Here is a 12,287-nt window from a genome sequence, read left to right as displayed (position 1 = left end):
TTTAATGGCTTATTTCTCGTAGTCGATTAATAGCACCCGGCGACATGGTAAAAATGCATCAAATTCCTTTTGAGATCCATATCTTTGTGTTTTTATGGTAAAGGACATTAACTTTATACTGTAAGACCTTTGGAATCCACATTTTACACAAAATAAGGTGATATTTCCTGGGGACAGAAAAGGCAATACATAACAGGAATGACCCACTTATATTTTGCAGTCTTGCTTTGCTTCAACTGCATTGGCAACTTGACTGACTGACAGTATCAACTTTGACCTGTTTTGATGAAGAATACGTGATGATGATTCTAAAATGTAAATGTGTATATTGCCATTTAAGAATGGAAGGCTATTCTTATGGGGATTATTAATATAGGTAAATCCCATCCACGCTCTACTCTGGGTCAATCGATGGTCACGTTGCTTTGCTGTTCCACGTAGCATGTATGGCAGCTGACCAGCCGATATGCATTCACACAGGATTCAAACAGAGATCTGCTAAATACTAGTGAAACTATTCGTCTATTCAACTGTCAACTATCTATAAAACGATTCCCAACGTGCAATGTATGAGTACTTTATCTGCTATTTGTTAATTGAATACTGATTTAGTTAACTTACCTCTGTCTCTGAGTATTTCCATACCCATTCTCCCGATTTCCTGTACTTTGCTGGTGTTTCTTCCCCTTTTTCATAGCCTGTTAAAATTAATAACACATCAACAATACATATGTTGTGATACCGTCACTTGCTGAAGTAAATACAGGTTTATAATCGTTTGTCTAACAACAGAAAATAACAATTACACCGAATCCTCAGTTCGAATTGTGATCTACCACACAGCTGTTAATGTATCATCTGCTATTGTCCCAGGAAATCCACTTAACTTCTTTTGAGGAGGGATTTATCATTTCATGTTATCTGATTGGTGCAAAAGGATCCCAATTTAAAAATGCATGCATCTCATTGGCTCATTCACTTTCAATTGGATATCCATGAAGGCGGGCTCAGTGCACTAGCGCTTGTAACGTTTCACTACTCTTGTCTTCTGGCATGCAAATGAGTTGCCATGTGTGCACTTTGAGGAAAATCAGACTTTGATAAACAATATTCCCCACATTTTATACGCCATTTTTTTATTTAAAAAAAATAATGACTGTGCGCCGCGTCACAGCACAGAAAGAACTTCAACCCCCCCAGCACCTCCTATCAAGTATTGCTCCTCCCTCCTCAATCAGAATAATGTTGAGGTTTAAAACTGGGACTGCAGCCTTCTCCTCGACAGCATGTCGGGCTGGACTGTACAGCAGAGGCTGGAGGGAGACACGTCTAGTTCAATTCTAGCAAGGTACGGTTGAATGAATCAAATTTAAAAAATGGGTGACAGAAACGATAGAGTCCCCATGATGACACGCAGAACAAGGAGAACCACCATCTGCGCTACGCCAGCGGGTGCCAATTCTAAACAAGCCAACGGCAGCGCAGGGGAAAAAACTTCAAGCCAACCGAGCCACAGCAACCGGAAAGTGAAGGAGGAAAAACGGGTGAACGAGCCGGTCACTACACCACGCAAGGAGAGGAACAAAACCAGCGAAAGGTTTAGGTAAGCTTTTTGTGAGCTCAGCTCACAAACATGTCTTTAATTTACAGCTGTCGCTCATCTTTTGTTTAGAATTATATTTGTGTCATTTAGTAGACGCTCTTACCCAGAGAAATGTACAGGAGCAGTTGGGATTTAGTGCTTTGTTCAGGAATTCGAACCAGCAACCTTTTGGTTACTGACCCAATGCTCTTAACCGCAAAGCTACATGCCGCCAAATGTTTTCTAAACTTTAGGTGCAGGTTACTCATAATACAAGTTACAGGTACAAGCTACAGGTTCTTCATAATATAGGTCAAAAGGACTAATCTTTCATAGGTTCACTTACATCATGTATGATCTCACATCATGTATGATCTCTTTGCTTACATGTTTGCAAGAAATCTAGGCCAAATGTCCATAGGTTACCTTTGCAGATCAGGTAACTAGTTATGCTGCAGGAAATGTTAAATGTGCTAGACTAGTGCGACTGTGGCTGTACACTATTCAGTGATCCTCCAGCCTGGGCTTGTTTTGTGTAAGCCTATCACTTCCACTGCGAGGTGTCTTCTGGTTTCGCAATACCAAACAAACCCCCTTTACTCCAGTTTTCACAACTGGTGTCCTTGGCCTTCTGGCTTGGCCTTCTGGGAATTTCCAAAGTCCTAACAAAGTTTACAATCCCAAAGTGCAATATCCAGTGTTTTGGGAAATTAAATCTCGGCTATAGGCCTACTGCCAGGAAATATCTGTGACAAATGATGCAATGAATTCTGAACATTTATAATTCCCCCCCTAAAGCAATGTCATTCCTACAATCAACTATATGATCGCTGTAGACCTGTTTTAGCCTCTATTTATTTTTTTAAAGATATTATTTTATGAGACCATTCGTGATGTCTTCTGCTGTAAAAAGTGAACTGTGGGACGCCCTTCTCTCATTAAAGAGTCTGTAACCTCACATTCCTGCTCTCCAGAGACTACGTATTCCGACTGACACAAGTAGTCTGTCTCTCTCTCTCTGTTAATAACCTCTCTGGCTTCCTCCTCATCCATTGGCTACACAGTATTCCAGAAGCACCGCAGCGCGGGAACATGCTGGCATGTTCAGACACACACACACACACACTTAATTGTGCGCCGCCCTATGGGACTCCCAATCACGGCCGGATGTGATACAGCCTGGATTCTAACCAGGGACTGTAGTGACCGCTGCGCCACTCGGGTGCCCGCATATTAGGTGGGAGTAGAGGGTTGCCGCAGTGCAGCGCCAATGAGCAGTTTTTTTATTTGTATTTATTGAACTGAAGTTGATTAGTTGTACCTAATACTGTACATCCTTATTACTGTCTCTTCAGCTGCCATGTCCTCCAGGAGTCCCTGCTCAGCTCAGCCAGTGGTTACAGTAACTATAGAGGCATCCTCAACTGGTGTGTGGTCATGCTGGTAGGTGATAGCCTGCCTTCATTTTTCTGTAAGATTTGATCATTAATAATTATACTAAGCTATGTGGAATTGTTTTAAGAAATTCATACCAAGGATCATTTTGCTATTTCATTTTTATTGAAGTATCAAAAAAATATCTAAATGAATTGATCATTTTTGGCCTTACTGCTATAGCGGTCTTGAAGTTGCGTCACAAATCACCTAGCAACCGCACCAGGCACCATGTTGGAAGACGAGTTAGTCTGTTGGATGGCTGGCTATTTTTTGCTACCACAGGAAACTTCGGGAAGATTGCCTATTATTTAGTTTTTCATAAGACCCAGAAAATGGAGGCAGTGGGAGAACCTATTAAAGTAAGTAAATATATTTTGAAAATTATGTATTGCTAGCTAGCTAGAGCTTGCTACAGAAACTCAGTGTGCAGGCTAACTCAAATGAGCTGCTAACATAAAGTTCAGTAGTTAACATTAGCTGGCTATACAGCATGTAAAGTTAGCTAAGTGAATTAAATATCACCAGCTAACTATCTTGATGTATGTATAGTTGTAACTCCGAATGCATTTGTTGTTAGCTACCTAGATAATAGCCATGGAAGAAGGTGAAAGGATTAGTTAGTTCCAGCTGTCAGAGAAGGGGGAGTAGACATTGTGAAAATATTCTCCAGTTCCAGTCCCTAGTGAAAAACTGAGGACAGAAAGATATAGTAACATAATATTCAGTGCTGTTTAATTTGAGTATAATGCAGCCTGTTTCTTTTGATGTTTTCTGTCCTCAGATAGAGAGCCGTCAAACCCTGTCTGCAGATGAAGTCCCAAGAGAATAAGGGTACATCCTTGTATACCATGAATTATGCTGTATGTGTACCTACGTTAGCACATTTTGTGAACAGAAATACAGTTTAAAAGTCACACAATGTATAAACGTATTACAACTGGAGCTGGCCAACCCTGCTGGGTGTGCCGGCTACTGTTACAGCTCAGCACTAACACACCTGATTCAATGTATCAAACCTAATTAGTTAATAATAGAGTGTGCTATTGCTGGGCTGGAACAGAAGTCTGCTCCCCTGTGGATCAGTGGAGAGAGGCTGGTCACCTCTGGTATTGACTTTTTGTTGTTCACCTAAAATAATGATGCTTTAGTAATAGCCTACTTGTTAATAAAGTGTTAGCTTACTTGTACACTTTGAAATGGTGTGGATTTTTTTTAAAGTTAAGTGTTTTAATTGTTAACTTAACTATTACTCGAGATGAACTAGTGTGTTTTGATTAATCACAGATCACAATCCTGCAATAAACAGTGGAAGGGGAAGCTCTCATGTGTCTGTTTCTTTGTTGTATTCTCAAATGAACATTATCTTTCTGTTCAGTCATAAACTCTCCAGTTTTATTTGATTGTCACAATTTTCAGGATATCAGACATGTGAACCCATTTTGCAGCTGATAATGGCATGTAATGCAGCCATAGGCCTACAGCAGTGGTTCCCAACTCCAGTCCTCAAATACCCCCAACAACACACATTTTTGTTGAATCAGGTGTGTTTGTCCGGGGCTACAATGTACTGTTGGGGTACTCGAGGACCAGTTTTGGGAACCACTGGCCTAAAGTATGATGGCATTAGCCTTATGGACATTTGCAATGCACCCCTTGACATGGTGCATATGAAGCTGAGAATAGCTTAGCTCACACATTGTTTACATAATGTTCAGCTATATGTTCTCAATTTTTAAAAACCATTCCAGTGAACAATGTATATGGGGCTAATCATTATGCTGGATGTTGTACATGCCTTGTGCTGACATGAAATTGTTTAGTGCAAATCCAACCCTTGTAATCTAGGTGGTGAAATGTATGGAAGCAAGAGCTGATGGGATCCTTAGCTTTAATCATACACACAACTACTACCAAATTCAATGCCAGATACTTTTCTCCCAGAAGGTCTGAGTGGCACTTGGAGGTGCTACTGTGATAATGAAGATGGTTTGCCTAAGACTACCACAATTACATTGTCTATGCAAAATGTGTTTTTAAATTGTAAAAGAAAATAGTAGGGCTATAAGAAATACTTTTTATTCAATGGGGCGGGGCAAAGCAGATGACAATACTATTTATTTCACCCATACAACAATATAGCCTATTGTTAAAGTACAGTATGTTTACAATAGTATTTTAAACATTCCAAATTACATTTGAGATATACATATGGTTTAATAGGGCACTTTTGTCATGATGTGAAGGTGCTCTCGACTCATGGCACAACAGAATAATTCAGTCAAAAGCACAGCATATGACAACCAACTGAGGGATGTCTCCTTTTCATATCTGGAAAATAAGTAGACCCTGATGCCCCTGCAGCACTGCTCATCTTCACAGTGGGAGTCCAGTTGACATGGGTGTATTGATGGAGGTCCGTTGGTGAACCTACAGTAGTACATAAACAAATGAAAAGCACTCCTAATGTTAGAATATCACTTCTTCAGGTTACCTTTACCTTCATGGCACTTAAGTGTTTGGTGTTTTTAATTCATTCAGGTTTAAGTTTCATATAAATATTACATCTATTGCTGGGCTGGAACAACCAATAGTCAACACAGCAGGTTGTCCTATCCCATTGAGGCCTTTGTCCTATGCTGTAATGTCCATACATTGTCCCTCCTTCTGAATAAAGTTCTCAACAAATTATCATTGGGTTATTACATGATAACCACAAGTTTTTTTGGACAATATTCTCTAGGGACAATTTGCATCTACAATTTGCGTCTCCTGTTTTCATGGTCACGGCAAGAAGGGATCCAGCTTTTGTCAAGCGAACGTAAAATTTGATATTTCGTAGCAGATTAGGAGAATTTACGCAGCAGGTTAGGTTTAGGAAAAGGATTAGGGTTAGCTAAAATGTAAAAAAGCCGGATCCCTTTTCGGCATAGATCACAAGGTTATTTTATTGATCTGTTGTCAGTGTCGGTAGATGCTGAAGTGCGACATGGGTGGATGCGGTGGATTGAGATGCATCCAATGCAATAAAACCGATACTGTATCTCTGGTTTAAACAGATTTTTTTTGATTTTTTATGGGGATGTTTTGATTATGCAAATTATAGAGAATACAGTGCTGGCAACTGAGCAGTCATATTGGAGCCATTGATATAAATCTGCATGAACCCACATTGTCCTTTTAGACTCTCGAACTTCGACTGCAATTTTGTAGAACATTGAATACTCTTGTCAATTACTTCTCTCCTGTCTGAGGAAATCTGAAGACTCAACTCTGATCAGCTTTGGATGGATGGATGGATGGATAGTTGGTTCTGTCTGTCTCAGTAGGCCTACATTCCTTGCTTTCCTGCCAATAGCTACAGTTTTATTGATAGGCAGATATCAGTTTATCTTGGGCTGTTGTCTACACAGTGAGAATCATCAGTAACCCAACGATGTGTTATTGTCCTTCAGAGCTGTCTCTCAATAGCAATGGTAAACATTGTTGACTTATCTTATCCACACTACACCTGTGCATGGCAAACACAACAATAATCAGTTTGATAAGAGAAGAAACTTATCCCTGGCCCTCTTATATGTTCTTATGAGAGAGGAGTTGTATATGAACTGTGAAGAGACTTGGACTTTGAATGAGAGCTGAAGCATCTTGGTCATGTGTCACACAGCTTGCAACATTCAACTGGAAAGGCTAGCCAAGTCATTCAATCACTCTTTCTCCTTCGTGCTCTTTCACAATCTTTCTTGATCTCTCTCTTGCCGTTTTTAGAAAAACAAACTTCACTTTTTATATTATAGCAGTCAAAGAAAAGACGGTCACCACTCCTCTCTTGGCACTCTGGCAGTTAGGCTCTGTGGTGGGCATTTTAACACTAACGTGTCGTCTACCTGTTTCTTTTTACTGAGAGGAGCCTGTTAAGAATCTCTCCAGTGTGTCACCTTACAAACGTTGCCTGTTTTTACTAATACACCTTATCTGGTTCATGTAGCCTGCTGGAGGCTGTAGCCTACTGTATGTTAATCAGCACAACCAGGCATGCACAAATGTCCATCAGACAAACTGGAGGTCCACAATACCTAGGTTTAGCCTAATGCAGTCTCTGAAATTTGATCAATTTAAGTTTGCACTGTTCAGATAGGCAAGGTTCAAGTCATTGACATGGTCTGTCAGGTATGCTAGGCTGCTGGCATTGTTTAATGGAGTGGGCAGTAGCCAGAGCATTCATAACTCCTGTCAAGCATTTGATTTGTCAGTTGATGTGTTGCAGTTAATTCTGTCCCCCTGGGTAAGGTCAAATGAGGACTCTGAGGAGAGAATTTCTTCTTCCTCTGAGGATAGACATTTCCTGTTCTACTTCAAAAGTGTTAATGGAAGTTCAATGATATTTTATTTTTCCTGCAGAATATCCAATGATACGCATTTCTAACATGAGAATTTATTAAATTAATATGGACAGAATCTCATGTATTATAACTAAAAATAAACACCCAATTCTTTCTGTTTTGAAGAGAGACTGCAGGAAAAATCTTGCTGTTGCCTTCAAAGCATCTGGGCGAGAGAAGTTTAATTTCCAAAGCCGGCATTAATCCAGTCTTTGAAACATGATCGCTATGACATTCAAACAGCCCCCCCCCCCCCAATCATATTCCCTGGGAATCATTCCTACATTCTTTGTACCCACTAATGAATGGGTCTGAAACTCAAGTGGAAAGTTGCTGGCTAGAGGATGTGAGCTAGAGAAGAGATGTAACTGTTGCACGGAGGACCCTCTGTAGCGATCTTTTACATTGCTGGCTCACCAAGGATATTTTTCGGACATTATGATGCCCAGCCAGTTCGAAAGGGTTGGTTCCTCTGCACGTGCTGCTTAATGTAGGCCTGACCAGATATGCCTATTTCAATAAAGGGCTCTAGTCCTAGGCAATATATACAGTATGTAGACTGTTTCAATGGACCACAAATATTGCAGTTTCTGTATCTTATAGGTCATGCGTGTTAGGCTAGGTAGCCTTTGGCTACATGCATAATTGATGCTAAGCTATGTTGGTGTGCTTTAGGTTGATATTTTGAAGGGGCTCAAACATACAGGTAACCCACAGCTATAATTATTGTTTGGGAGAAATGGGAGTAATTTAGCGATTAGTATTTTTTATTTTTTTTTGTATTTATAAAAATATTTAAATTTTATTTTTTTTATTTATATGTTGCTCCTCAAATTGAACAAGCCCTTCTGAATAATGTAGTAAAGAAGTTGCTGCTGCAGAAACGATCCTAACCTTGTAATGAAGCAGTCTGTCTGGTATGCTGCTTGTACGTTGACTCCTGCTTTTCTTTTTTTAATATGGCAACAACAGCATGTCTATTTTCAGTTTGGAAATCAAACGGGGTCTGCACGTCTCCACTATCCAGGGCCAAGGTTTTGGGAACAGGGTTTGCTCTTTGTGTTGTCTCTCTGTGTGTGTGACTATCAGCTTTAGATGAACGTGACACCACCAGTGAGTGACCGCTGTGATATAGTCTATGGATAGCCTGCTAACATTTTAGCTTCAGTGAAACAATGTGAGCTATTGCAAGATCAGTCTGGTTTCACAAGGCTAGTCTATGGACCTGTTTTGTTAACAGCTCAGGGATGGGGCTAGAGAAATGTAACCACTCTCCAATTCATAGACCAGACAATAGATGCAAGGACTGACCATCCATGAAATCAAATGTGTAGTTTTAACCATGTTTTGAGGCTATACAGTGCTGGTTTACAATTACATTCTTTACAAACAGGGTAAAACAAATGTATATTTTTGGTTCTGATGAGGTACGACAGCTGAACTAAGTTCAAGACTCAAGTTATATTCTTCCAAGAATCAATGGGTATAGAAATACATTTTACAGTATAAGTTCCAAAAGGGATATATAAATCAGATTAAACCTTTAATCGAAGTGCTAGCTAGCCTGTGTGTAGCCTAACCAATCTAAAGAAAGATAACAGCTACACCATTGCATGGTGAGAAACACAAGGACGATTAGCCTAGATATTTCACCTCGATTGATCCCACATCTCAACCCGTTTTGTTTTTGCTGTAGTACAGAAGCAAGCTATGAACATATACTGTGTCATGTGCCGCTGCCTGATGTGGGTTGGTCCCCAGGGTTAGGTTCTGTTGCCAGAATGGATGATTGTTCTTATCAGCCTTTATAGCATTGAGATTAACATTTAAACTGCCGGGCCTCTCTTTACCCTCCCTTTACTAAGCCAATGGGCAGGCATTTTCACTGCAACATTCCAAAGTGTGGAGCGCAAAGGATCAGGGGTTATTCTTGGAAAAAGTGATATTTTGAAAGGGAGTTCATCTCTTAAATTGTAAGTTGTTTGGCAAAGGTAAGTGTTTTGGAAACCTTAATCTGCTCTTTCTGATACTATGTGAAATCAGAATGTCTTAACTGCATGTGACTCAAGAAGGATTATAAAGTCACTTTTTAACTGCTTATGACACATTATTTTTGATATTGAAAGTCAAACAACATGTGTTTTTTTTAATTTTTTATTTCACCTTTATTTAACCAGGTAGGCAAGTTGAGAACAAGTTCTCATTTACAATTGCGACCTGGCCAAGATAAAGCAAAGCAGTTCGACACATACAACAACACAGAGTTACACATGGAGTAAAACAAACATACAGTCAATAATACAGTAGAAAAATAAGTCTATATACAATGTGAGCAAATGAGGTGAGAAGGGAGGTAAAGGCCATGGTGGCAAAGTAAATACAATATAGCAAGTAAAACACTGGAATAGTAGATTTGTAGTGGAAGGAAGTGCAAAGTAGAAATATAAATAATGGGGTGCAAAGGAGCTAAATAAATACAGTAGGGGAAGAGGTAGTTGTTTGGGCTAAATTATAGATGGGCTATGTACAGGTGCAGTGATCTGTGAGCTGCTCTGACAGCTGGTGCTTAAAGCTAGTGAGGGAGATAAGTGTTTCCAGTTTCAGAGATTTTTGTAGTTCGTTCCAGTCATTGGCAGCAGAGAACTGGAAGGAGAGACGGCCAAAGGAGGAATTGGCTTTGGGGGTGACCAGAGAGATATACCTGCTGGAGCGCGTGCTACAGGTGGGTGCTGCTACGGTGACCAGTGAGCGGAGATAAGGGGGGACTTTACCTAGCAGAGTCTTGTAGATGACGTAGAGCCAGTGGGTTTAGCGACGAGTATGAAGCGAGGGCCAGCCAACGAGAGCGTACAGGTCGCAGTGGTGGGTAGTATATGGGGCTTTGGTGACAAAACGGATGGCACTGTGATAGACTGCATCCAGTTTATTGAGTAGGGTATTGGAGGCTATTTTGTAAATGACATCGCCAAAGTCGAGGATCGGTAGGATGGTCAGTTTTACGAGGGTATGTTTGGCAGCATGAGTGAAGGATGCTTTGTTGTGAAATAGGAAGCCAGTTGTAGATTTAACTTTGGATTGGAGATGTTTGATGTGAGTCTGGAAGGAGAGTTTACAGTCTAACCAGACACCTAGGTATTTGTCGTTGTCCACATATTCTAAGTCAGAACCATCCAGAGTAGTGATACTGGACGGGCAGGCAGGTGCAGGCAGCGATCGGTTGAAGAGCATGCATTTAGTTTTATTTGTATTTAAGAGCAGTTGGAGGACACGGAAGGAGAGTTGTATGGCATTGAAGCTCGTCTGGAGGGTTGTTATTAACAGTGTCCAAAGAAGGGCCAGAAGTATACAGAATGGTGTTGTCTGCGTAGAGGTGGATCAGAGACTCACCAGCAGCAAGAGCGACATCATTGATGTATACAGAGAAAAGAGTTGGCCAAGGAATTGAACCCTGTGGCACCCCCATAGAGACTACCAGAGGCCCGGACAACAGGCCATCCGATTTGACACATTGAACTCTATCATAGAAGTAGTTGGTGAACCAGGCGAGGCAATCATTTGAGAAACCAAGGCTATTGAGTCTGCCGATGAGGATGTGGTGATTGACAGAGTCGAAAGCCTTGGCCATGTCAATGAATACGGCAGCACAGTATTGTTTCTTATGGATGGCGGTTACGATATCGTTTAGGACCTTGAGCGTGGCTGAGGTGCACCCATGACCAGCTCTGAAACCAGATTGCATAGCGGAGAAGGTGCGGTGGGATTCGAAATGGTCGGTAATCTGTTTGTTGACTTGGCTTTCGAAGACCTTAGAAAGGCAGGGTAGGATAGATATAGGTCTGTAGCAGTTTGGGTCAAGAGTGTCCCCTCCTTTGAAGAGGGGGATGACAGCAGCTGCTTTCCAATGTTTGGGAATCTCAGACGACACGAAAGAGAGGTTGAACAGGCTAGTAATAGGGGTTGCAAAAATTTCAGCAGATAATTTTAGAAAGGGTCCAGATTGTCTAGCCCGGCTGATTTGTAGGGGTCCAGATTTTGCAGCTCTTTCAGAACATCAGCTGACTGGATTTGGGAGAAGGAGAAATGGGGAAGGCTTGGGCGAGTAGCTGTGGGGGGTGCAGTGCTGTTGACCGCGGTAGGGATAGCCAGGTGGAAAGCATGGCCAGCCGTAGAAAAATGCTTATTGAAATTCTCAATTATAGTGGATTTATTGGAGGTGACAGAGTTTCCAACCTCAGTGCAGTGGGCAGCTGGGAGGAGGTGTTAAATAGATTCAGGAAAATTCAAGGACAAAGAGGAGTGTGACTTTTAAAAATTGCAGAAATATGTTTGAAATTACAATTCACATGCAGTCTGTCGTGTCTTTGGCATCATTAAACTGAAGACTTTTATTTTTAGTTTATCAAATCAATTCTCTGAAAATTATTATTATTAAGTGATTAACTAATCAGGTAGATGTAATTAACTAGGAAGTCGGGGCACCAAGGAAAATATTCAGGTTACAAAGTTAAAGTTTTCCTAATATAACTTTCAGATATTTTAATATCTGATCAATTAGTCTTCTAATTAATGAATTATTCTTTACCTCACGTTTAGTCTCATTCCAAACGTCGTAAATTGTTGGTTATCTGCACGAACTCAGTCTTCACTATGAGTCATCCATACATCAATTGTCTTAAATAATGTATTTACTATCTAAATAATCACAGAAATGTATAAACAAACAGTAGATATAGTTATAAGGAAATGGAAATGGGTAGTTCAGAGTAACATTCAGCTATGTTGTTATAGAATAGATGTTTCGGCAGTTGTTGGTCTTCGCGTTCAATGATACCCGAATTCCTAGCTGCAGACTAGTAATTAGTATCAAAGATTTGTTCTTATTCTGTCGG

General features: G+C 40.5%; 2 protein-coding genes and 1 long non-coding RNA gene across 3 annotated transcripts in view; 2 read left to right on the top strand and 1 right to left on the bottom strand.

Annotated features, from left to right (window-relative positions):
• Nucleotides 1–871, bottom strand: part of LOC106570409 (TBC1 domain family member 20) — a 42,381-nt gene extending 41,510 nt beyond the window's left edge. Inside the window, exon 1 of the mRNA XM_082961251.1 lies at nt 622–871. Coding sequence (XP_082817377.1) covers nt 622–649 — 28 coding nt within the window. The 5' untranslated portion in view covers nt 650–871. The remainder of the gene's footprint in view (nt 1–621) is intronic.
• Nucleotides 872–1,248: 377 nt separating this feature from the next.
• Nucleotides 1,249–12,287, top strand: part of dgat1a (diacylglycerol O-acyltransferase 1a) — a 28,490-nt gene continuing 17,451 nt past the window's right edge. The window contains exons 1-2 of the mRNA XM_014142702.3: nt 1,249–1,603; nt 2,938–3,025. Of these exons, the coding sequence (XP_013998177.1) occupies nt 1,377–1,603; nt 2,938–3,025 (315 nt within the window). The 5' untranslated portion in view covers nt 1,249–1,376. The remainder of the gene's footprint in view (nt 1,604–2,937; nt 3,026–12,287) is intronic.
• Nucleotides 3,032–4,216, top strand: LOC106570410 (uncharacterized). Its single transcript, XR_001320664.2, has 2 exons — nt 3,032–3,378; nt 3,801–4,216. It is a non-coding gene; the product is annotated as an uncharacterized LOC106570410 (long non-coding RNA).

This window comes from Salmo salar, chromosome 14 (assembly GCF_965601325.2).
Source record: "Salmo salar chromosome 14, fSalSal1, whole genome shotgun sequence".
Lineage (NCBI taxonomy): Eukaryota > Metazoa > Chordata > Actinopteri > Salmoniformes > Salmonidae > Salmo > Salmo salar.
This window is presented reverse-complemented; position numbering and strand designations above follow the sequence as displayed.